This window comes from Pelecanus crispus, chromosome 10 (genome assembly GCF_030463565.1).
Source record: "Pelecanus crispus isolate bPelCri1 chromosome 10, bPelCri1.pri, whole genome shotgun sequence".
NCBI classification, from domain to species: domain Eukaryota; kingdom Metazoa; phylum Chordata; class Aves; order Pelecaniformes; family Pelecanidae; genus Pelecanus; species Pelecanus crispus.
In genome coordinates, this window is record NC_134652.1 from 36,981,222 (window position 1) to 37,007,450 (window position 26,229).

The 26,229-nt window shown below is 42.3% G+C and overlaps 1 protein-coding gene across 3 annotated transcripts; it reads left to right on the top strand.

Moving 5' to 3' along the window:
- The first annotated feature begins 4,331 nt into the window (after positions 1–4,331).
- SIRT1 (sirtuin 1) lies at positions 4,332–26,229 on the top strand. Of its 3 annotated transcripts, XM_075717992.1 has the most exons (9): positions 4,332–4,797; positions 7,432–7,548; positions 8,927–9,168; positions 10,472–10,624; positions 13,352–13,499; positions 16,761–16,840; positions 21,052–21,238; positions 22,630–23,190; positions 24,135–26,229. In XM_075717992.1, the coding sequence occupies exons 1-9, from the start codon at positions 4,332–4,334 to the stop codon at positions 24,455–24,457; spliced, it is 2,277 nt and encodes a 758-aa protein (XP_075574107.1). In that variant the 3' UTR covers positions 24,458–26,229. The 3 variants fall into 3 exon arrangements, with proteins under 3 accessions (XP_075574107.1, XP_075574109.1, XP_075574108.1); XM_075717994.1 differs by lacking the exons at positions 4,332–4,797; positions 7,432–7,548 and adding an exon at positions 8,204–8,266; XM_075717993.1 differs by lacking the exons at positions 4,332–4,797; positions 7,432–7,548 and adding an exon at positions 8,353–8,736.

Genomic DNA, 26,229 nt, shown 5'->3' on the forward strand with positions numbered 1-26,229 from the left:
TCTAGAACAGAGTAAGGATTACTTCCAAAATAACGATTACAGGGCTGCAAACTTTTGAGAATGAAGTACTAACCTTGCCACAGGCTCTCAGAGTTCTGGCGGTCGCTCCAACAGAACAGGGTGAATCTTTACTCTTTGAAGGCTGCCTAGGACACGTACATACTACTCTTCAAAACCAAACAGCTCTTGTACATCAGTTGCACGTCTGACAAAATTAAGACTATGAAAAGACAACATGAAATACTATCAAATTAAATACTCTTTCTCATGCTAATTTGCTTTCAAATTGCGTCTCGAAGGTCTGCATCGTGTGCAAAACGAGTTAGTGGTATGCTAATATTTTTTTAATCTAGTTGTTATATTAACTGGAATTGTGTTTTGATTTCGGAAAAGGAGTTTTGATTACTCTGCTGTAATGAAGGATGCATTCAGGGTGGATAAAAGCTGTATTTTACATTGAAGCAAAATACCTTTAATTTTGAACTGTGATTAATGATCAAGGCCTCAGTCCGACAAAGACTACGGACACATTTAACTGTACCGTCTCCTGTGATCTACTAATTTAAAAAGATTACTTCCTAGGTGTAATACTAACCACTTGCTGAAGTCTTTCCTCTGGAGCCTGAGGAGCTCTGGTTTTACTCTTCCCATCCCTGCAAGACCTTTGTAATCCAAGATGTTGAATAGTTACACAATTCTAGATGCAGTGACCTAGTTGGAGAGTCTACGCAGAACAGATGCACAGGGCGTGCCCAAGGCTGGAACAGGTGTGTGTGAGTCACTGAAGGGCCTAGCGGCCACGCAGAACTGGTTATAAAAGACCGAATATATAATTCCTGCATTTACAAGTGCTTTATTCTATTATCTGTATTATTAATCTTCTGAAATTATCTACACATTAGTCTTCCACTGCTTTCTCTTCAAGGTTGTATTGTCTGAAGTTTCCTATTTTTACTGTATGTTCAGATAGCCTATTAAGATTATAAAATATATAAAGCACATGAAAAGCATCAGCAATAATATTTAACAGCAAAGCACAAGCCTCAGTGAAACCATTTAAATTTGTTAGAAAATACTACTACCATATTTCTCCGAGTAAATAAAACGATACACTTGAACAAAGCGGAAGAATTAGCAATTACAAATCTCTCCCTCTCCCCATTGATAATTTAATAATAAACCAGAAAAGTATAGGAAAGAAAAGAAAGCCTTTTAGCAAGAGATCATGTAAATATTTAAATAGATTGTACTTTGGGGGAGGATAAAGCAAACAGCTGTCCCTCTTCCCAACTGTACCCTTGACATACCGTTCTTGTCCAAGTATTTCTTGCATATTTGCGTAAGGTGAAAGGGAAGGCTCTTTAACCCTTTTTCCCCTCCAGCTTTCAGTGGCTATCTCTGTGCTGCAAGGTGAGCTGCAGCTCCAAGAGCTGGATTCAGATGACAAAACCCTGAGACCTGCAAGCTGCTTGTTCACGGGGAATTTGCTCACCGAAGCCTTGGTCCCGTCTACACTCTTGTATGTTCAGATTTGGGCTTTGAGCCAAACTGCAGCAGCAGCGACCATACTTGTGCCCCGTACCACCCCAAGATTTCCAGTGCTTGGGGCACAAAGGGTCCCAGAGCACAGCGCAGAGGTTTGCGTCTGCAGGACACAAAATACTGATGCTGAATCATAACTCAGCCTTTTACTGCTCTTACTGACTTCAGTGGGACAACTCACAGAGCAAAGCATCATCAAAAAAAGGAGCACAAGAGAACCAGCATGTAATTTGCAGAAAAAAAAAATACAAAGATCGCCTTCAGGACATAAACTTTATTTGAAAGATAATCACAGCGCACAGCTTATGTGTCTACACATGTTTTGGTTAGTGTTGCTCAGAACATACAAACAGTGCTGAAAGTGAGGAAATCTCGTATTTGTTCTCTGTACCCAACCACGAACAAAACGTTTCTATTCATTCCTAACACGTTATCAACCATTTTGCTTGTTTAGAGCCAAGAGTGAAACTAAATTCTGATTCAGTACAACAGGAGGTTTACCATCAACTTGTAAAAGTCATAAATGGCCCTTTAAATAAAACAGCGAGATCTGGAAATCTCTGTTTGAATTTATTCCCATAAAATACATCAAATCTTCCAGTACCAGTTCATCTCAAGTGACTTTAGCTGGTTTGCTTCCTGAGGACAGAGTACACGTTTTCAAGAAGTTCAAGGCACAATTTAACTCAAATGAGTTTTGCATTTCATGCTCCATCCTTGTCCCCACAGATGCTCAGCGTTGCAGAAATAGAAGAGGACCTAAGCACTACCAAACTGACTTCCCGATTTAGGGGTAACTACTGCAACATCATTAACATGTATAAAAGCTTGCAATATTAGAGTCAGCTTCAGGATCCCCCAATCATTTCCTCACCAATACCTTCGCAGAAAGCTTTAGATCATACACCCGTATCACACATTTTCTTCCTCAGAAATAAGCACCAAAACAACAATATTAAAGTCCCACCTCTCCTTTATCTGCTAACAAAAGCATCTTGCACATGCTTTTTAAGAAATCTGAATCTTGCCTCAGCTTCAATAAGGAAAAAGAATGCTTGTGTGCAAATTTGCAGAGAATGATAAAAACAGTCCGATTCACATCGGCTTACTTCACAGCTTGTTTCTGAGGAATAGGTAGTGTGAGAAATAGCACATCTTTTTGGGGTTGTTAATACCCAAAAGAAACAGAAAAAAAAAGAAATCCCACCCCCCACAAATACATATACTACCTATAAAGTCAGTTATCTATGAAATAAGCCCTTTCAAAGCCAAAAACCACGCGTCAACAATTTTAACCTGAAGTTTTTTAAAGGCTGTTGTTATCAAGGCCTGCAAGGGAAAAACTCTGCCTCTCTAATCTTGGTCTGGCCACTAAACTTCGGGATTCACTTGTATTAAATTCACTAAAACTATTCCGCAAATAGTTTGGGATGGTAAGCAGTAACACTAAGCAACATTTAATTTTATATCCATGAAGTTAGGCCAAAGTTCTATGCTGGTGAAGCCCCAGGAAAGCGGCCGAGTTCTATCCGGACGAGACTTCAGGTAGGAAGAGACCCTACGCCCAAGAGAGCCCACGCGTGGCAGCTCCGCATCTACCGCACAGCCATGCGCCACCATTCAGCACTGCGGCCGGCCACCAAGGATCGTCTCTACGGTTCATGCAGCAGAAGAGACCACTGGAAAGCCACAGGTCACCGCAGCGACCCGCCGTGCGCGTCCCACCAGGGAACGCTGCCGTGGAAAAGAACGCGCCTGCGACCGTCGTGAGAGCAAATCCCAAACGCTTGCGATTTACCATCGGGTCTCTCGCACGCTACACACGCTCCGCTCTTAAGCCGGCCGTGGCTCAGACGCTGCTGAACGCCCTCAGAAGGAACGTCCTGTCGCTCAGGTCACCGCGCCAACACGTTTAAGCATCCCTACCCAAAGCTCAACCTGCGGGCGCCAAACTTTTCCCAGGCCCGCCACCACCCCCGGCAGAGGCTGTCACCCTGCGGATGTTTCGCTTCTTACTCTCCGCTCTGCTCTGTGTCTGCGCAAAAGGCAGGGCGGCCGTGAGCCCCCCGGTAACGCTGCCCGAGCGCCAACCGAGCCCCGGGGCGGCCCCTACGCGCCTCCCCGCCGGCCGCAGCTCAGCGAGCGCCGTACGGCTGCGGGCGGCCCAACCAGGCGCCCCGCACCCTCGGGCCTGCGCCGGCCGCGCCCTTTGTTCTCGGGCAGGTGCCCGGGCAGCTGTGGCGGCGAGCACCGCCACCGAGAGGCCGAGGGCTCCTCCCGCCGAGCGCGGCACCGCGCCCGGGCCCAGCCAGCCCGGCGCCGCCATTTGCCGGCCGGGCCGAGGGGGGCAGGGGAGGACGCGGGAACGAGGCTCCCGCCGCCGCCGCCGCCGCCCTCTGCCGGGCCGGGCTCGCGCGGGGAGGCGCGGCCACGCGATCGGGAAACCGCCGCGGCGCCGGGGGGGGGGGGCCGCGCGCGCCGCAGAGGGCGGGGGAGAAGCGCCCCGCCACGCGAGGCTCGGGCCGGCGCGGGGCGTCACGTGACGGCGGCCGCGCCCGCGCGCGGCCCGCTCGCGCGCCCCCCCCCCCTTCTCCCCCTCCCCCCACGTGACCGGGTTTGTTGTTGTTGCGGCCTCCGCGGGGCGGGCGCCCGCGTGGGCGGCGGCGCGGTCACGTGCCGGGTTTAAAGCGCTCCCTGGGGGTGGGGGAGGGGGCGGCGGAGGCGCTGCTGCGCGCTGCGCCGGGCGCGCGGGAGGGAGGGGAGGGAGGGCGGCGGTTGCTCACTCCAAGATGGCGGACGAGGAGACTCCGCTCCCCCGGCCGCGCCACGGCGGCCCCGGCGGCGCGGCCGACAGCGCCGAGCCCGCCCCGAAGCGCCAGCGCCTGGACTCGGAAGACGGCGGCGGCGGGCGGCCCCCGGCACCCGCCCGCCGCCCGGATCGGGGCGCGGGGCCGCCGCCCGCCGCCGCTGTGGCGACGGAGCCGGCGGGCGAGGCGGCGGCCGTGACGGGCGACGGCGGCGGCCCGGCGGAGGAGGAGGCGGCGGCGGCCGAGGCGGCGGCGGTCTGGAGCGGCGCGGACAATAGGGCCGGGCTGCGGGGCCTGCCCCGGGCGGAGCCGCCTCCGCAGCCGCGGCAGCGGGGCCGGGGGGAGGGGGCGGAGGCGGCGCCCGGCGAAGACGCGGCGGAGGCGGCCATTGGCTGCAGGCGGGCGCAGTGTTCAAACGGGGCGGCCGAGGCGCCGGCCCCGCATCCCGGTGAGGACCCCATCCCTCCCCTCCTCCGCTCGGCACGGCCCGCGGGCTCCCCCGCGCCGCCGGGAGGGGGCGGCCCGGCCCGGGCGGGAGAGGCGGCGGCGGCCGCGGCGGGCTCCCCGCTGCCGGCGCTCCCTCGGCCGGGCTGTGCCGCCCCGCGGGCCCTGTCGCTCCCGGCCGGGCCCGCCGCGGGGAGAGCGCCGCAGCCAGCGGCCGCTCGGCGCGGGGGGGAGCGCGGGCGCCGCCGGGCGCCTTCCTCGGCCGCAGCGCGGGCGCAAGGCGGACGCGAGCGAGCTGCTGCGCCCGTGTGCCCGGGGCCCAGGCGACCGCGGTGCTGAGGGCTCCCTGGCGAAGCCTCTTGTCTTGTGCTGGCCTCGCAGGAGGTCAGCTCGCCTCTCGTTTCTGAAAGCATCCACTCTGCCGTGCCGCTGGCAGCGAGTTATTAAAAACGACAAACCGTAAGCCCTGTTCCCTTTTCAGAGCTTGCAATGGTTTTATTTCTGTTTCTTGGAAACTCGCACAGAAAGCACGGGAGCGGCAGTCTTGAACAACTCTTTCAATAACTTCAAGTTACAGGCTCGCTTAAGATTTCGGTGACTGCAGCACAAAACTAAATTATAACCTTCTGAGAAGTTTCTTTGCAGATCATGTTTGAAGCATACTTGTTGGGCAGCATCAGTACGAAAGTACCTTACATTGCATTATTGAAACAGATAGCTTTTGGGGGGGGGGGTTTCCTGTTTCATTTTGGTTTTTAAGGTAGCGCTTTGGAAAGACTTATTAAAAGCTCTAAGATACTGCATTCTGCCAGTAAAGTCTTTACATTTTATCCTGGAATGCAGCTAAAGACATTTTACATTTAACTCCATGGTAAAACTCCACAGCCAGTTTCTGCCTGCGCAGAAGCAATCCGAAAGGGAACAGAGCTGGACGATAAGCTTGAAACAGCCTTGGCATTTAAAAACTTCACTGGAAGAGCACAAGAGGAAAGCTGATGAACTCTCATCAGTGCCTTATATGACGCCTTTTTGCTCAAGTCACTCAGACCCTCAGGCTTGTTTTGCTGTGGATTGCTTAGTTCTGGCAAGACCCTCCATTCCTGAAAGGACTGAAGGGATCGCTCCCTTTAAACTGTTACTGTAGCCCGCTTGTATCTGTCACAGTGTTTCTTAAATACAAAACAATGTGACCTGTATATGATGAGTCTTTAACAATGTAAGCTTTGATTATACAGTAGACATAAAGGTCGTTTTAGTAAAGCTCGCACTTCATGCTTACTGATGTGTACTAATCAGCCGCCTTCTTCTTCATAATGCTTTTGCATAATATGTTCGCTGACTTCGTGCATAATGAGATGGAAGTGAAATGCTGTAAATGAAATGCATAGATTACTAAGAAATAGTAGTGTCAGTGAGCACCTGTGGTCTCAGAAGAACAAGACAGCAAGCACAAAAAGCAAGTTTCTGTCCTCTGCCTCTTCCCGTTTTAATCAGAATAAAGTATTTATGCCAACAGGGGAAAGAACAGGACAACACAATCTCTGAATAAAAAACGATGGTGTTTTGTGATGGTCTTTATTTAAGAGTAAAGTGAAGTAACCTAGCTAAAATATTGTAGGGGTCTATTCAAACAGAGATCGAAAACTGTTATAGTGATTCTTTGCTTTGGAGAGCATGACTGAAACTTGTTCTCCTTTGTTCACAGTCTTAGATCTCAACAAATTAAGCTACAGTTGCTGTGGCTATTTCTAATAAAGCCAATTAAAAAAAAAGTTTAGTAGTCCAAATTCTAATAAGCAGCTCAGGTTAAGATTTAGATTTCCCCTTAACTGTTAGCTTAGTAATGCATGCTGTAAGACAAGTATCTCCTTCTCTGGGCTCCTTCATCTAGATACACGGTGAAGTTAGATTGAGTTACTCTGGCTTGAGGCCATGAGCTGAGCTGCAGTAACTGTGTGGTACTCTAAGCCAAAGCCAGCTGCAGGGTGAAATGGGTGAGAGAAACTTCGCGAAGGTGGTTCGAGGTAGCACGTTTTCTGTCATAACTGAAATAGCGTAAAGGCGCGTATGTGGTCGCCTAGCGCAGCTCAGCTGCAAGGTAACAGCCAAACGACGTTCTGTAACTTGGTTGTATCCAGATGTGTATCTGTGGGTTTCTTTTAAAACGCTGTGCTCTTTAAAACCTAGTCAAAGATTGGTCTATAAAAGGTGACGTGTTTTCATGTTACCCAATTTCTCAGTGAGCTGAATGAAGTGAGAATTGTAAGAAAAAGGAATTTTTAATTGTACTTTTAAAACCTCGTTTGGTTTTTTTTTTTTTTTTGAGATACAAAGTCCTTAATGCCCAACACTTTATAGAATGAACATTTCACTAAGGTCAACATCCAGCCCACTGAAGCCCGACATTAAGATAGCAAATCCTGCAGTAAAGCTACTGAAGGCTTGAAAGCGTTATCTATACACTCAAAAAACCTAGAAATTTTCTGTGTCAAAGTGGCAAATCTGCCACTACTTTACTATTTGTAATTCACTGCAATCTAATTTTAAAGCATTTAAATTTAGGGTTTGTGATGCATTTAAATATATACCTGTGCCATTTGGCTCAAGTGTAACCCGCCATTGTTGTGCTGTCTTGCAGATAACTTCCTTTTTAGCGATGAAATCATAGCCAATGGTTTTCACTCCTGTGACAGTGATGAAGATGACAGAGCCTCACACGCAAGTTCTAGTGACTGGACCCCAAGACCACGTATAGGTAGAAGCTATATAATGTTCTTAGATGCTGTTTGCCTTTCAACAGTTTCTTAATTCTTTCCACTCTTCAGATGATTTCTTCTGTTGCAAAATAATAGGCAATTACTGCTTTTGAGCAGCTTAGAATCGTTGACTGTATTCTATATGTTAAGGAGTTTAGAAATGAACCTCTTTAAACTTGCTGTATTTTGATTAAAATTGTCAATGTCTCTTTTGTGCAGAAGTCCTGCCGTGATCCATATTAAAAGCATACACTCACTAAATTGAACAGATTTATGGCATATTTCTAGCCTATTTACTTAGTATTAATTCTTTAAGGAACAAGATGATTCTTGTACAGTTTTAGCCAATGTGTAGGGCTGACTGTCCTAAGTGTGACATCTGTTTGGGAATTACTAGTCTGCATATATGTTGCAAATTAGGAACAGGTAAGCATGGCAGGAACTCGGTAGGAAGTTCTCGCCTCGCGCAGAGGCACGATAACTGCTAAGGTCACTGGTGATTTGGGTGGGACAGCCGCTTGCGGGGTGCAGTGGGGTTGGGACCTGAGGTCTTCTGTCTTACACAGGCGTGATTAACACCACGGCATTCATTTTGCCAGTACTGGTAAGACTAGCAGCAGGAAAACACAGTACGATAACACAATATTCCACTTAAAATCTGCCCAGCCGTTGTCTTTGCTGATCCCACGTTACAAGATTGCTGTTGGTACCTTTTGGGTAAATACATAGAACAATTGTTTTCTTTATGTGTATTGTAGCTAGCCTTAGTGATAGCTATTTGGGTCCCCTTAAGTCAGTTTAGCTTCTTAAGATGTGCCTAGTTTTCTTCTGTTGCTCTAAAGTGGTTCTGCAAAGATCGATATGATGGCTTTAGGAGGTCATGTCTGAAATCATTAGCGTTAGACGCCTAAAAGAAAAACAAAAATCCATGGATTGGTGGGTCCTATTTCTCTCTTTAGAGTGATGTTTTATAGTATGTCTAGAAAGTGTGTGTATGTATGTTTGTTGTCTCTTCAACTTATTACTGTAAATACCTTACAAAATATTGGGAAAAATACAAACGAAGCCATAAAATGGAGATACATTGTGAAAATCTTGTTGCTAAATAAGCACACCCCTAAGAGCCATCAAGTTTGCTATGAACAGGGATTTCTACTGTGACTAACTTTCTGTGACACCCTTCACAGGTTAGCAGAAAATAGTAAGTAAAAAACCCTCGCTACACTAGCACTTCAGAATTTAGACCGAAGCAGGGGTTTTGAGGAACGAAGCATGGATTAATAAAATTGTAGTAACAAGCATTAATAAATGGGACGATGATCATAATCATCTGAAATACCTGACTCAATTCTTTTTTTTTTTTTTTAATTTTCTTAGGTCCCTACACTTTCGTTCAGCAGCATCTCATGTTAGGTACAGACCCACGGACGATTCTGAAAGACCTGCTACCAGAAACAATCCCGCCACCTGAACTGGATGATATGACACTGTGGCAAATTGTTATAAACATTCTGTCAGAACCGCCCAAAAGAAAAAAACGGAAAGATATTAATACTATTGATGATGCTGTGAAACTTTTACAAGAATGCAAAAAAATAATGGTCTTGACTGGAGCTGGGGTATGTATTGCTGCAATGACAGTGAGAGAATATGTAGGCAGTTGGTTAAATACTTACCCAGTTCTTTACAGCATGCAGGTGATGTGACCCTCACAACGCTTGTAATCAAATAACTGTGCCAGATGGGAAGAGGAGGCACAGCTGCCCACTAGAACGATGCACGCTGCATGACCGGAGCTTAAGTTGGAAGTGACAAGATCTCCCTTCTTATAAGAAAATATTCTTTAACATTTAAACTCTTACAACAGTTGCTTCCATGCAAAATAGTTATGGAATAAGACCACACCTACCCGTTCCAGAACATTTTCTATCCTAGTCATTTTTTGCATTTAAAACAAAGGCAATGATTTTTAAGCAAAATGTCAGTGGATATCTTAAAATACCTGATGGAGCTGGAGGGACTAGAAGAATAGGACTCGAAAAGAAAAGAAAGAGCTGGGGAGGGGGAGGATTATAAGGAGAGTTTGATTAGATTCAGTAGACTGAATTTTACTTTAACTTGTGCTGCTCTTCGATGGTAATAAACTGTTGTACGTTTGCAGCTTTATACCTGTGTACCAGATCATGATACAAAAGTCGCTCATTTTTTGCTTCTGTTGTTCACGCACAGAGGGTGTGACACCATGCAGAAAAGATGAGTAATTCAAATCAGCTTGTTAGAAGAGCGCTGCTACTCCTGTTACCCAAGCTCGCTCTTTCTATAATTGCTATCATACACCTGCTTCTCCTCCTCTTCCCATACTATTTTGGGGTAGACTGAGACAATAAATTTTAGTCTTTATTGACTACTACAATGCTTTGATAAACAATGTTTATCAAAATGGGTTTATTCATCAAAAGTAAGAATCTATTCTGTTACTGTGTTAGCATACAAAAAAAATCCAAGCCTAAGCTGGCAGATCAATGAATGCTTACTAATCAAATTTAATGCAATGTTATTTTAAATTTGTGTTCACTTCTGATGAAAATTCCACTAGTAAAAGTAAGTTCTGATGTCCTATTACTGCCTGTACAGATTGTACTAAAAGGTTTTTTTGTCCAGTTGTCAAACGTCGTTTCTGTGCTGTTTCTCCTTGTGATTTGGGAATTGTTATATTGGTCCAAAACAAGGAAAAAAAAAAAAAAGAAAGAAAAAAAGTAAGAAAAAGAATAAATACAGAGAACCCAGACTGGTTTTGTTCTTAATGTCTCTGAGCACTGTGAGCATACAGAAATGCTGTTTCCCAAATAGTTTGTATCATAGCAACTCTTTATAGCCAAATACGTAGTTTCGCTTATTTCAGATTGCAAAAATATATTTCAGGTGTCTGTGTCTTGTGGAATACCTGACTTTAGATCAAGAGATGGCATCTATGCACGCCTTGCTGTAGACTTCCCAGACCTTCCAGATCCTCAAGCAATGTTTGATATAGAATACTTCAGAAAGGATCCCAGGCCATTTTTTAAGTTTGCAAAGGTATGGTTTTCCAACAGTTCTTATCTTGGTCAGTAAAGACAGATAACAATATTAAAATGCATAAATCAGGTATAAAACTATTCTGTTAACAAAATGGTATCCTTGTCTTTTTTATAAACAAGATAGAAAAATGTGTTAATATATTGAATTTACTTTCATGAGACCTCATTCAGTGGCATAATAACTCTCTCCTGGGGCAGGTCTTTGCAATGTATCGATTTTATATCCTCAGCATTACTTCAGTCATTGTATGCAACCACATATTAGCCATATTAGAAATATTTTGCGCAATATTCTCTCTCTCTCTTTTTTTAAGCTTATTTTAACTGTTCCTGTTACAAGTTCAGTATATACACAGCCATTTCAGATGGTGTCTCTAATTTCAGGGAGGATAAATAAAAACTTGTAGTTATTGGCTCAAACCTCAGTAATCTTAGCTGCTGTTACTTTCTCTGAAGAATGAAATATAAGAAACTTTTGGCCAGCACATGAGTCATGTGGAAAGCTGCATTTGAATTTGATACACTGTGGCATGCTCTTCAATGTTATACAATACAATGCATTCACATTTTATCACTGTATTTACAGTAAAGAGGACTAAAGCAGTTGCATGCACTAATAAGTTTGTTCTTGTTTCAGGTTTTGATATAGCTGTCAGAAGGGTCTGTACATCTTAGAGAATTAAAACCTTTTTGCAGGGACTGTGTTCGCTTAAAAGGGAGAAAGCAGCAGTTTTTGGAAAGATGTTAGTGATATTGAACAGTTTAAAAAGCAGGGAGTACATCTCCGAGACGGGAAGGAATTGTAGAAGCTGTAGGCGTATGTAGAAACAAAAAAAATAATTGCATTTAGTCTGGAATTTCCTCAGGACAAAAATCAAAACTAAAATATTATAAGAATTACTACAGGACCAGTAAGGACTTGTGAAAATCAATCACTATTAGTTGTGCTCACTCTTTCTTCCCTTCGCTCACAATTTATACTACTGCTCTATTATGTTATAAAGATTGGAAAATAAAACCCAATGCATTCTTCAGCTGCTTGGCCTTCTGTGAAAGCCTCCTATCTGGATACTAACATTTTGATGCTCATTAATATACTCAGTTCCTTGGGGTTTTCATATTCAAAAAAACCCCAAACCCCCAAAACCCAAAAGCAAACAGCAAATCCAACTTACTTGAAGCCTGTCTATACACAGGTTTTACCAGAAGAGTCTAAATCCAATTTGGCTGATACTTTTTTACTAATATAATTTCTCCTCCTTTTCTCTCCATCAGCTCAGTTAGAATATTGATTTCTTATTCCATGAAATCTTAAGTTCCTTTAATTCTAGGGGCAAAGAACAGCCAAATGAATTTGCAGAGCTCAGTGGCAGAACATGTCTTGCTTCTTCAGACTAAGATATAAAAGCTGTTAGGACCACATTAATACCTGATTATAATAGTGTAACAGCCTAGTCATAATCTAGGTGATAGCACTATGAGCAAGCATTGATCACAGCTGCAGTTTAACTCCAAAGAACCATGCAGCTTCAGAATTACGAGTAACTTGAAATATTTTGGGGAAAAACAAATGCCTTGCAAAAGTCTTTTTTGTTTGTTAATAGTTAGGCTATTTGGTAGCTGCAGGCAGAGCTGTCACAAAGATGAATTTAACAGTTCACCATTGTGCTAAACTTTTGGTTCAGCTTGAAGTATCTGCCGTAAAGCTAGGCAGCAGCCTCCTTCTTGCTAACTTTCTTTTGGCCAGCGACTCTTGTGCTTTTCCTGTGAAAAGGCCTCACTTTCCCAGGTGAGACTCCAGCCCAGTTGCTGTTCAGTGGTGAGAGAGCGACTGGAGAGCAGAGGGTCTGGAATTCAAGTTCCTCCCCTACATAAATGCTCCCGAGCAAGAGCGCTGCTGCTGCTGCTGCCCTCCCTGTCGCACAGCAGCCAGAGGTACCCCCCGGGGTGGTCAACTCTAGACAGAGGTTCCCTGTGTGCAGCTTTCAGCTGGGCGCCCACATCTAATTTTTCCTTTTGGCAGGCTCCTTGTTTGCTGTGAGCAAACATCAAATCATTCTACAAAAGTGCCTACATTTTTTCCCATATGCTCTTTAGATACACCTACCTCCTCTACCTTCATGTAATGGCCAGGCTAAGCATCGATCAGGCTAAGCCAGGTGGTTTTAACTGGATGACTGCTGTAAGTGGCTAAATTGGCACAGCTGGTCTGAGTACCACCTGCCTTCCCCTTTATATCCAATGCCATTCTGCTTTCTGGGCTTCCATCTTCTAGGAATGGCTGCTGATAATGCTGAGGAGTAAAAACTGCTTATCCCAAACCACAAGACCAGAATCCAAATTCCTCATGAAATTTTTGTCGGACTGCAGTTAAACCATATATGTTTCTAATAACAAATACTGAGGTTACTTGACACAAAGGAAAGAAGGCTTTCCTATTTCATAATTCTCCAAACCAAACAAGATCTAAACCTTGCTTTTATGCTGTGTGAAGAACAAAATACCAACTTGCATGGAGCAATACATCCTGACATGATTGGAAGCTCAGCTGTTGAAAGGAGAGTTGGATCTGAGAGAAATGGCAAAATGCAAAGGGAGTGACGACATTAACTGCTGATATAATCATTACTGATAATATTTAACTCTGTGTGAATTGCTGCAGTTGGAAGAAAGACATTGTGTATCCGTCCATTTACACTTTCTAACGTACTTCTCAATTCCCTAGGAAATCTATCCAGGACAATTCCAGCCATCTCTCTGTCACAAGTTCATAGCTTTGATGGATAAAGAAGGCAAACTACTTCGCAACTATACTCAGAATATAGACACGTTGGAACAGGTTGCAGGAATCCAAAGGATAATACAGTGTCATGGTTAGTGGTTTTAGTTTCTTATTTTACGTGTAGGAATGATTTTTACTGGTGCATGTGACAAGGTAACCGCTATTGGAATTATTTTTTTTCTTTCTTGAATTGGTATCTCTTGGCAACAAATACTCTGCTTTTAAAATGTTGAACTTTTTTTTTAGGTAACTTCAGTATTTAAAGCAGAAGTGTTTCAAGTGGAAATACTTCTTTCAGAAATCATGCTTGATAAATGGTGGTCTTTGTGTATCAGCGAAGATCCACACCCTGTTCGCACAAGCTTAGACCTTAACTTTTAAAACGTATTTGGTGGTTCTCTATATACCTGTGTGAGAACACAGTGTGGACATCAGTCTTTTCATAGGTCCCTCTCACTGTCTATCAATGAAATGGAGTTTGGTGTTACCTGATTCTTTATTTAGGTTGTATTCCATTGAAATCTTAAAATATCCTGACACTTCAGTGACTTTACCTCATGTATAAAATATTGTGGATGAATCACCAGTTCAGTTCAGTTGAACTGAAGATCATCTTCTTACACCTGCCATGTCATATACATTCTGTAATTATGATACCAAATTAAGTGGAATCCCTTAATTAGTTGCTTGATATGCTTTCCATTTCCAAGGACTTGCAAATGTCAAGCTAAAAGTTCAAGGATTCATTTTTAAGGAAAGGATGCAGAAAATTAGTTCTTAAAGTGCACGTTTGGATCACTTAGTAGACTTCTGGCAAATAAATTGTTTAAAAGCAGTGTTGGCATGTTTGTAAGACCTGTCTGTCTAATTCCACCTTTTCCAGGGACCAGACTCACTTGGTTTCCTTATCTACAAAGCTTAGCTCAGTGCCAGATTTGTCAGTTTTCTTCTTTCAGACAGAGCAAACATGGTGCTCTGTCGTGGTGACCAAACAGCACGCGGTAGAATCCTACCTGTCAATAACCCAAATCTAGTGCTAGTTTCCATTTGTGCTTAGCGTGTCATGCATCTTCTTCTGGTTGTCATTCCGTATGAGGTATTTATCATGAACTTCTTACATGGTTGTGTTTTTGCACATCACTGCCACACTCAAGCTTCCCATTTTTTCAGTTCCACACTACAGCGATTAGATTTCAGACCATCTTTAGTGCATGTCCTGTATAAGTTGATTTTAAATTAAAAAAAAAAAATCTTTAAAAACATGCTATGGACTTTTGAGGTTTTGAGGCCTTTGGAAAATGCTGGTTTGAGCATATCGAGCTTTATTTGACATACAGTTGTGCTGTTCTTCAGCAAATGCTAGTTGACTCTGGTAGTGGCTAAAGAGAAACAAACTGCTACGTAATGGTTCATACTGCTGGGTTTAGTCTATCTTTTTGTCCAGCTGTGGCAATGGCAAGTTAATCATGAGTGTGCCAGATGATAAGGAACCTTGTAATGATTTGGGGAGTTCATATATAAACCTCTGAACCCACCTCACACTGCAGACCTACAGTGAAGTTGCTACTATGAAAACTACTGTATCTTGGACGCATTTTCTGAATTTAAAATGGCTTTTGCATTCAACCAGCGTGTCTGGAATTAGATTGTATTCCTTGCCATTGCCATAGCTGAAGTGACCTGCTGGCTACGCATGCCTCGTGCATGGGCAGCATAACTTCTTGATCAAGTCCTTTTGACAGTGAAAAGTAACTCGCATAATAGAGTTGCAAGTAGGTAGCAACAGGTGCCTCAGACAGTGTTAGGTCTGCTAGCCTGACAGACACGTCCCTAACACGCTGTATACAGGACTAAATTATTACTACAAACACATTATAATGAGCAAGTAATAACTGTCATACTTCCTGCAGTCTTTGGAATCCCTCAAGTTCTGGGAGTCACAATGCTGAGCAAGTGGTTCAGAAGCTGTGCGCTTTCCACACCAGCAGTGATGAGCAGACCCAAACTACCAGTTGTTCATAAGTGGTCTGCGCCAAGTTTTTCTGTGCTTTTGCTGGTTTACCCAGATACAACATCCCCAAAGCATATTTTGATACCGTACTTAGTCCCAGAATCCCTTCATTTAGCAGTGTAAGTGTTGGTGGCTGCTGTGCGTAGGTTATGAGCAGAAAGTATCTTTGGTTTGACTGGCTTAAAATAACACTCCAGGTAAAGTTTTTGGTACCAGAGGTTTTTAGCTGTTCCTAGCTTCTGCAAAGCTTTCAACATCTTAATGGCTACCTTTCTAAAAGTTTCCTTTTGAAGAGAGGCTTCTGTACCCCCCTGTACACGACTCCGTCACAGGGCTTTCTTACTGCCCTCGCATCACCATTAGAGATTAGAGAGCTCCAGATTCCTACTGTATGACCGGCACGTTCCAGTGCAGGGTCAAAAAGATCTCCAAATTATTATTATTTGGTTTTAAGCCTTGTTTCACAGTTAGGAGAAAATCTGTCAATTTTTCACTTCATTCTTCAGCATTCTGTCAACTTGCAGCATTATTCCTTCTGCAGATAAAAGGCCTTGTAGGCCTCTCTCTCGGACATGTGCGCACCAAAAGGCCGCTCTAGTTTGCCACAAGGACTTCACGCTGTGTATTTTCATGTGTGCCTTAGCCACCTGATAAGCTTTCCTTTAGACAGATAGAGACACGAATGCTCTACCAGATACTCGGGCATCACCTTCGGCTGCTTCAGAAACGGGCCAGCTCTAAAGCTACCACGTTGGCTGGATGGAGCAACCAACTTAACACGGTCTTGCCAAATAATAAACATGGTAGCTAAGCAGAGCATATTTCAGTTTGAATAATATAGCCGTAACTTGTCACTTCTGCTGAAAGGAACAGTACTGCTATTTAGTTGCCTACAGCAAAGGCAACTATATGCTTCTAATGCATTTTCTTACTTATTTTGCCCTTTGATAACTACAGTTTCTTGAGTTCATGTGGGTTCATGTCCTGCCACTGCTGTTTGCAGAGCTGTCGGCACTACTGTTAATTGTATAAAGAGGGAAAGGGAAGGTCTGTTCTCCCCTCCTTGCACATGCTTGCACAGGTTGGGGGAATGAGAGGATACAATATAATTTTTGTTGACATGCATGTGGTATATTCTGCTCCTAAGCCAAGATTTCTGCTGACTAACATCTAGAAGAATTACTTTGAATACTACAAGTATCTTACCTTAAATTACTTTTTAATGACTGATTTTTATGGCACTGCAACGTAACAGCTTTTGCGTCAAAACAGGTTGGGCAAAAAGACCAAATCTTAATGACTGAAAGTCCTTATTTCTATCATACGGGTTTTTCCCCTCAGGTTCCTTTGCAACAGCTTCCTGCCTGATCTGTAAATACAAAGTTGATTGTGAAGTTGTTCGAGGAGATATTTTCAATCAGGTAAAAATCTACTTTAACTCACTGCAGCTTTCTAATAAGTAACTCTCAAAAAAACCCCAGAATACCACCCTTGGATTGCTTAAAAGATCTGCTTTTAAAAGGCTACGTATCTTTGCATGTATTTCATAAAGCGCCTATCTGTTGTATTTTAACATTCCTCTAGTATTTAAAAGAATACTCAAATAATGTACTGCAAAAATTAGGTAATGGGAAAAAGCAGAACAAAACACAGTCCATCTTTAATGGCACCTCCAAGAAAAGTAGAGTTTAAAACGGTAAGTAGAGAGTTGGGTTTATACCTGTTTTAAGTTACTCTGAACTCGCAGTCACAGAGCAAGCATTCTTAGCTGTTCATAACATTGGTTGCTCTTTGAGCATTTACCTATGTTAAAAATACGCCTAACAGTAGATGATGCATGGAGAAACTGCTAACTACAGAGCAGCCTCTCAGCAAGGAAGAGGATCAAATGAGACATCTGACACGCACTTTCTAGGACTTCTGAACTAATCCATATTCCGAACGCCCCACATCTGGCCGTGAAGTGCCCCAGGGCCAAGGCAGGAGTTAGTTCTGCTCTCTCAGAGCAGATGAACCTTTGGCTTGGCGAGACCCTCTTTGCTCTTCCTCCCCTTCCTTTGAAGGAACAGAGACGATGATTCTCTGATCAAAAAGATCTTGTTTATACAGATGGAAGGGGACTCTTTTTCTGCAGGCTCATGTGTTTTTGATAAATGCTTAAGAGTCCACAGTTGCAACTTTAGATGAGAAACATGGAAGGGATGTAAATCTTTCAAGTATTACATTTGAAATGAAACTCGATGAAAGCCTTTCAGTAGAGATGTTTGAGTTAAAGCTTCAAGAAACGTGAACCTCATAAGCCTGAAGCTTTGTAACACTGAAATATTGAATGTGAAATCTGGTTTACTTTGCTATTAATATTATTTTTGAGAACTTTTTATCTTACAGATGTTTGCTGCTCCTTTACCTTCAAAGCCAGCTGGTTGGAGTTTAGGTTTTTTCCCTTCTAAACAACCATTCCTAAGCATTCTGTCATTTTCTGGTTTGATTGTTAGTGGTCAGAACTCCTTTTCCTAACAACACTTTAATCATTGTACGTTTATATGCTGAACCAAACTTCTGCCCTGCTGGCCTGTCCCTGCTGGTGGTCAGTAATGGAAGCGTGGGGAAGGGGAGAGAAGCCTGTAGCAATACTTCTGCATAATGAGAAGAAAGAGGGGTCTTGCTCCCAAGATGAGACCAAAGAAGATTTTTACACTCAATCTCTCAGGCCTAATCTTACAGTACTGTTGCCAGGTATATCTTTCCAGGGCAGGCCCCAGCTGTAATACTGAATTATTTTCATAATGCCAAATAAATATGGTTATTGCCAAATATAATTTCACACAAGAAGAAATAGCACTATTGAAAGAAAGCATAGCCTTCCTTCTTTATGCCTGGAAAAAAGACTTGTTCTATTTGCCATCGTTAGCTTTATTCCATAGCCTACATTTCCCAAGCCAGTGCTATGCAGTTTCTTTTTCTGTTGCCTCTTTAGAATATAGAATTTGGTTCCTTAGATAGCAAAAGAAACCTTTTCTGTACTTAAAAACCAAAACACTGTCCTTTTCAACAGCTTTGTCCTCTAACGAGTCCCCCTTCACAAAAATGGTTTTGGCACCTGGGTCCCAACAGATAGTCCAGTTTCTAGGCTCTGCTGTCCTCTGCTCCTTTAAAGTTCAGTTATACGTGGCCCCAGGTCCTTAGTTTTCCCTAAAAATACCACCTTCCCTTTGCTCTGGTCCATCCTCTGATGGTCGTAAGTGCTTCAGCATCTTTCTGCTGGGATTTCCTTTCAACATACTATAGACTGAGAATTGTTTGAGATCACCTGTTTAGAAAACTATCAACTTCCCGTTGCTGCTCTTCATTCTTTTGCCCCTTCCAGGATAATGTGCTAGTTCCCTGTAGCATGATTCTTCCTCGTGGTTGCTGTCCACAGCCATCCTTCTGGATGAGAAGCAGCAGCAGTTATAAATCACACAGAGAGAAATTCTGAGTGAACCGATTTTCAGTCACTTCCAAAAATACCACTTTTACTTTGCTTTTGACTATTTTAGGCAGCTTCAAGAAATAGTGAAAGGGTCTCAGATTTAGGAAGAAAAGGCCCAAGAAATGGGAAACAGGCACCAGTTCTTGGATATTCTTAAACCGACGTAATCTTTACTAATCTTGGTTTTGATACACAGATAACATCAGTAGTCAATGAGAAATTCCATTTCTCTTTCATTAGAGAAATACATCAGCAGAGGTGGGGGTGGTTTGGGGGAGTGCTACTTCTGGAGGGAAAAAGGACCCCAGGCAACTGAGTGGCCCATTATCTAGCTTTAACTTCTTGGTATCAATTTCAGCTTTCAAGAATAGATCTTCCCCCTTACTGACGACCTTTCTGAAGATTAGCAAAGAAGCTGGTGAGTAGTGTAGTGTAAAAACACATTAACGGGCCCATTACAGTGACTCAGATGATTTGGATAGGGACATCAGTTGCTCTACAGAGATGCATTAAGTCACGAGTCACTGGACTTCTGTGAGAAATGAGGGAAACAGTTAATATTACTTGGTCTCTTTAAATCAAAAGTTAGAGGTCTTCATTTCATCCTCCTAATACAGAGCAAATTGTTTTCCCTCCTAAAGTTTCCAACTGAAAGCACAAAGGCATCACTAACATCAATAGAAGGGACAGCAGGGTAAAAAGCTTCAGAAAAGTTTAAGCTGTTTGCGTGTTATGAGCTCTCTTTCTAATATGTAAAGATCTGAGGAAAAAGTTCAAGATTCATTCTACCCATCTGCTCCCTTTTGGGGAATTCTTTAGTTGGTTTCCCTTCAGCATGGGCTTACTAGACGCTCTTTAGCTTGGGTATGTGGTGAAGGTTTCCTCCATACCAATTCCTAGTTCTTGTGCCATATTGCTTCTTACGCATCCCTCCGACAAGGTTTTCTTCAAAGAAGGATTGGATTCTTTGTTCAAATACTTAAATTTTTGGGAAAGGTCCTTTGACACTGGCGGAAGGCCTTTTACTTGTGATGTTTTCTCATATGGAAAGCATTGTCTTTTGTCCTACTGCAGACATCCATAAACTAGTTCTTTGATTTAAACTTTCTAAGTTCTGTATTATTTTTTCTGCATGTACTCTGTGTACAATAGGGAGTTGTTATGCAGTTAAATGTCAGTTTTCATGTATTTTCCTATTACAAGAGGTAATATACCTCTCTTTACACCTTAACATAGCGCTAATTTGCTTGTGATGACTGCTGTAGGATTGCAGCTACATTTAGCTCCTTAGAAATCTGGGGTATTGTATTGTAACATTACAGCTGAGAAGACACGAACTATTTGAAAGAAACATTGCTCAGGAGTAATTGAAGTATTGTCTGTATGTACTCACATTGCTCGTCTGCTTGCTTTTTTTCTCTCTGAAGAAGCCTTAGGACAGGAAAGAGTTGAAGGATCAGAAAATCCTCTGGTTGCGAGGGGAAAGGGAACCTAATTCTCCACAAATGTAACTCTTGTCCACTTTTTTTAGTGAACAAGGATTCTGCTCTGGTTTTGGAGGAATTGGAAAAGTTTAAAAGGGAGACCAAACCCAAGTTCTTTGCTCTGTTCTTGTCCTGTATGCTTTTTGCTAGCCACCTGCTACAGTGCCGTGTTGCTTTATGTGTATAACACGCGTACCCTTTTGGAGGAGAGGAGAAAGTAGAGAGGTAAAGCTCTACAATATACTCTTTGATTAGGAAGGGGTTTATATCAGATCCTGTAATGGAAACTGACAGCGAAATCTAGGTTTTTGCTCTGATTAAACCAAGAAAAATACATCCCTATCAAATAGGAGGTAATTACTTATTGGTGCTGAGCATGACTTCTGCACTTTGGCTCGGTTGTCATGTAAGAACTGTGGTGTAGATCTGCATGGTTTCTCCCTTTCGACTTAAGAGGACTCCCTCTTTATTCCTGCTGCAATTTTATTTCTGTTTGCAGTTGCTACAGGCTAGAGTAAGAAATGTACTTGCCTGTACATCCACAGAAAAACAAAATGAGGAAATACCGCTGAAACTTCCTTTTCTTTTGCCAAAATAAGTCACTGTGAATTGCTAAAATCTGACGTTTTCACGGGCACAGCCTTGAATTGTAGTAATAGAAGCTGTTCTAATGCAGGTTGTACCGAGATGTCCCAGATGTCCACCTGATGAACCGCTCGCTATCATGAAGCCAGACATAGTGTTCTTTGGGGAGAACTTACCTGAGCAGTTCCATCGCGCCATGAAGTACGACAAAAATGAAGTTGATCTCCTTATCGTTATTGGGTCTTCACTGAAAGTAAGACCAGTAGCGTTGATTCCAAGTAAGTGACTACCTGTGGTAAAATTTTCTTCCAAAAGTTTGGATCAAAAGGGAAATTCTCAGTTAAGAGCTCTATGAAATGCTTTTGGCTTGATTCAGTGAAGAAACTAGATTAAGCATCTAGTTTTCCAAGATGAAAACTGATTGCCTACGTAAAGCTGAAATGCAAAATAGAGAACGTAACAAATTCTAAGTGCTTTTTCTACACTCCAGCCAGATCTCAAGGTAGTGAAATGATAATCTGAAAAACTACTCTCCTAAAACTTGACTTTGTTCTGAGGTTCAATTCATTCTCTCCCTGCTTGCAATATGCTTTCAGAGTTACTTGAAAGATTCAGAAAGGAATTATCTTTAAAAAGATAAACGTAGTATCAAAAAATCAGATCAATCAGACACACATCGGGTGTCAGAGTTGTAGCTTATTTCAAAGTCAGTACTGAACACTAAATGATACACAGTGGGCATTATATAGTGTGTCACCATTTGGATCCTTAGCTTTTAAAAGCGATAGGGAAAACCATCTCTGCTAATACACGTTACAGGAAAACGCCCTGCAGGAAGGCTGAGAAAATAACCATGACAGGTGATTATTTGCCTACCGCGTGCAAGACTTACTGGTACTACAGAAACTCTCTTCACGTGTAAGCCTGAGAAGGACGTGGCCTTAGCGTCTGCTGCTAACTGGGAACAGTACCGCACCCGCGGCCTTTGCAGTAACAGCCTCTTCGCTGCCCAAGAGGCAGAGCCCAGGGTCTAGGCTGACGGCAAATGTGTAAGGACTGGAAAGTTAGGATCCGCTACACAAACCGTTGCTCCTTCTGTGTCCTAGAACTGGATTTCATGAGCCGGTTATCTGAGGAATCAGTGCTAGGTTACCAACCTGGTGGGTTTTGGAAGCCTAAATGTCAGAAATGGATTGAGTGACGCTGTACAGTGTAGATTGCACCTGGAAATATTTTGACCTAATTAATGGGATGTCATTTACCAGCAGTATATATTCTTCATGTACACTTGAGGACATAAAATGAATGCATAAAATCAGCACGGTTCTTGTAAGAGATTATAGTACTAATTCTAATAATCTTTTTAACACTTGACCAAACATTGCTGGAGTCAGTATTTCTGTGCAAGTGCTCCTTGGTGATGGAGAACAACAACACTTTTTTACTGGAAAAAACAGGGGAAGAAATCTAGATAGGCTACAGTAGGCACAGGACCTCAAACTGCTATTGTTAAATTTGAGATTTGCTTGTCTTCGTCCTGATCTGTCTGTTCTGGTCTTACTGCAAGTGAAGGTATGAAGAGAATTCCCAGGAATCAAACTTTCTAAGTAGATCTCTGCTGAAAGTGAAACTGAAGTGACTACCTTTAAATTCTCTTCTCTATATATAGGTTCCATTCCCCACGAAGTGCCTCAGATCTTAATTAATAGAGAACCTTTGCCTCATCTACACTTTGACGTGGAGCTTCTTGGAGACTGTGATGTTATTATTAATGAATTATGTCAAAGGCTAGGTAGCGAATATACAAAACTTTGCTACAACTCAGTAAAACTTTCAGAAATAACAGAAAAGCCTCCACGAACGCACAGGGAGCTTGAAATACACTCAGCCGAGCTACCGCCTACCCCTTTAAACATTTCAGAGGACTCTAGTTCACCAGAAAGGATGACTCCACCAGATACTTCGGTGGTGTCTTCAGAACACCCAGCTGAATGTAAGGTAGAAAACTGTGATCCTGCCTCAGAAACTAAAGGGACCTGCACAGAGGAAAAGCTTCAGGACACACAGACATCGCCAGAAAACCCTGAAAATCCTAGTAGTGAATTAATGAACTCTGAAACAATGAAGGAAAATGGATCTAACAACGGAGAAAATAAAGAAAAAAATGAAATATTGAAGAAGTGCTGGGTAAACAGATCTGCAAAAGAACAGATAAGCAAAAGGCTGGATGGTAAGTGTTAACTCATTCCAGTATTTTGCATTTTTTGGCCGAGATGTTTATTCTAGACTTACTTTAAAGCAGTAAGTAAGTAAGATACCCTTGAGGGAGTCAGTGGGTTTTGGTGGTTATTTTTGTTCAGACAAGTGTCTACATAACTCATCACTGTATTGTTTATTTATTTTGGAGAAACCGATAGGAAATTTTTTTGTAATTCAAAATAGGTTTTATAATCAGTGATTACCTACTCCCTAAAAAAGATCAAAGTTTAGGAGGCTGAAGGTAAGTATCAAAAAATAAATCCATTTCTAACGTTATCAAATGCATTGTCAGAAAAATTAGTTTCATCTCAGGTGTTAAGAAGCTGGTCACACTAGGCCATCATTTGGTATGGCAGTAGAACTGAAAGATGAAGTCACGATAGGAGTTGAAAAGCAAATCTTACAGCTGGAGCCAGGCACATTTTGAAAGAAATGTCAGACTTTCCAAGGAAGCTTTCCAGTATGCAGGCTCTTAACGAAGTAAAGAGCTATCACACGAGAAAATCGGTGTGGATGAAGAACCAGGTGTTAAATTGCAACTTTCCAAAGCAAAGGCTATTTTTAACCTTTGTCAAATACTCTGTGCAGGGGCCTCCAGTTCTGCTACAAATACTGGAAATCTAGCTGTGAATACATGTACCAATGAAAAAAGCTGCTAAACATTAAATGCTCTTTTGTGTCAAAGGGAGGGGGGAGAAGGAATGCTGAGCTTTCCAGTGAAGCGTTTGTTATGTGCTTCGTAATAAATACACATACGTTGAAATAAATGCGTTCCTAACGTAATCTGATTTGTCAGTGAAATTTCACTGTGGAAAATACATATATGCGGGTGGGTACCTTCTAACCAGAAGTCTGCAAGACCTTATATGAATAATTTATCTTAGCCTTTTATTGACTTTTAAAATTCTGTTTCAGGTACTCAGTATCTCTTTTTACCACCAAATCGCTATATTTTCCATGGTGCTGAGGTTTACTCAGATTCTGAAGACGATATCATATCTTCTAGCTCTTGCGGGAGTAGTAGTGAAAGTGGTTCGTGTCGTAGTCAGAGCTTAGATGTGGAGGATGAGAGTGAGATCGAAGAGTTTTACAATGGCATAGAGGATGAGGATGCTCCTGAAAGGGAAGAGGAACCCGGGTTCGGGGAAGATGGAGTTGAACAAGACGAATCAGCAGCTGATGACTCAGCTTATACAAATGAAGCTGCAGGGACTGATCATCCAAGCAACAAGTTGTAGAGTGATCACTGACTGGTTACAGGAACTTTCCACCAGCATTAGGAGCTTTGGCATGTCAGAATGAACGTTTACGTCTGAATTTAGAGCAACAAAACCATAAGGATGTAGTGTTTATAAACAACTAAAACAGATTTTCATGCTTAGTTTTTTACCTTTTTCAATAAAATTCTATTACTGCGCACTCAACACTAACTCATCTTTTTTTTTTTTTTTTTTAAGGTACCATGAATATCTAAACAATTGTCACTATCTTCACTTTTAAGTTCATCTGTCTGATCAGGCATCCATGTATATAATACATATTTTTGCTTACCGAATTTTAGCTTATATTATTTTTAAACAGTTTTGAAAAAGCCATTGGAATGTTAAACTAATATAAAGGGAACAGCTAATTTAGACCAAAGAATGGTATTTTCACACCTCTTGCTTCGTAACAGATTGGTTTATTTAAAACCTTCTCATGCTTCTGCTAAACCTTTCACTCTCGCCTAGTCTGTCATTAAACACTGGCATTTTCTAAGACCTACTGTGGCAGCTAATTTTTTGCTTTTACAGTTACTTTGTATGTTTGAGACATACTTAAATGTGAGTAGATAGTTAAATGGAAACAAGACGGCGAGCACTTGAGAAATCAATCCGATGTTTTTTAGGCTGATCAAGAAGTGCTGTGAAAACGCTTAGGTTACCGAGTTTAATACTTCCTGTGGACACGAAGCGATGTTGACGTTGGCTCCTTAGCAATGATAATCCTGGCATTTTAAACAAAATGGATTCCCCACGGTAAAAGGTTTTTCACGTCGCATACAAAAGTCAAAAATATAGCGCAGCTTGCATTAAAAATAGCTTTTGATAAATTGCCAAGGCTCTAATGTGGAAGCTAGGCTGAGTTCAGAATAGCATGTGAGAAGGCGCAAAAAAATAAGCTCTTCCTTTATCCTTATTGACGCAACGAAAGCAGGAGAAACGAACTCGAATACCGAGAGCCTCTGCTTGCCCTGCTGAGTGGATAAACCACAGACGAACACCCTGACCTGGCAGCGCGCTGTTCGGAGCTCATGTCTCAGGTGGGGAAAATGATTTTCCACCTGCTAGCTCCACCTTGCATCTTAAAAGCAAAGCAGCTACTCCAATTATTACATTGTGTATTCAAGTGCTAGGCTGCCTTAAAACTGGATGTTGCAAATTTTCAAGTGCAGATTGTTTCCAAGCCTTTAGAACTATTTTGTAAGATTGCACAGTGCAGTAGTAAGTGAAACGGCATTTTTCTATAAACCACTTTTTCAACATTGGCCCAAATGAACTCTACGATGTAGATTATTCAGATACTTTGCTTTAATATTTATTACATTTTGGAAGATGTATAGTAGCTGTTCTTTGAACATAAGCTACATCAGTTAATAAATATTTAAGAACAGCCTCCTGTATTCATCAGAAAGTGTCGGCATGTTGTCTCATTGTCCAAATTTAATACAGCTCTTATTTGGCTACACTAAAGAATGCAATATGTTTAGTTTTCACTTGCATGTCACAATGTATTAGTTTGTGCTATAGGAGATATTTTAAATTGAAATACTTTGTTTTAAATTATTTTTACAGTGAGGATTGTTTTCTGCTCTTTTATATTGTATATAGTGTTTTATGTAATCTACTGGCATATGTTTTGTAGAAGACTGTTTAAAATGACTGGCTATCTTCCTGCAACTTTTGAAATACAAAACCAGTGTTTTATACTCGTACACTCTGTTCTAAAGTCTATTAAAATTGTCATTTGA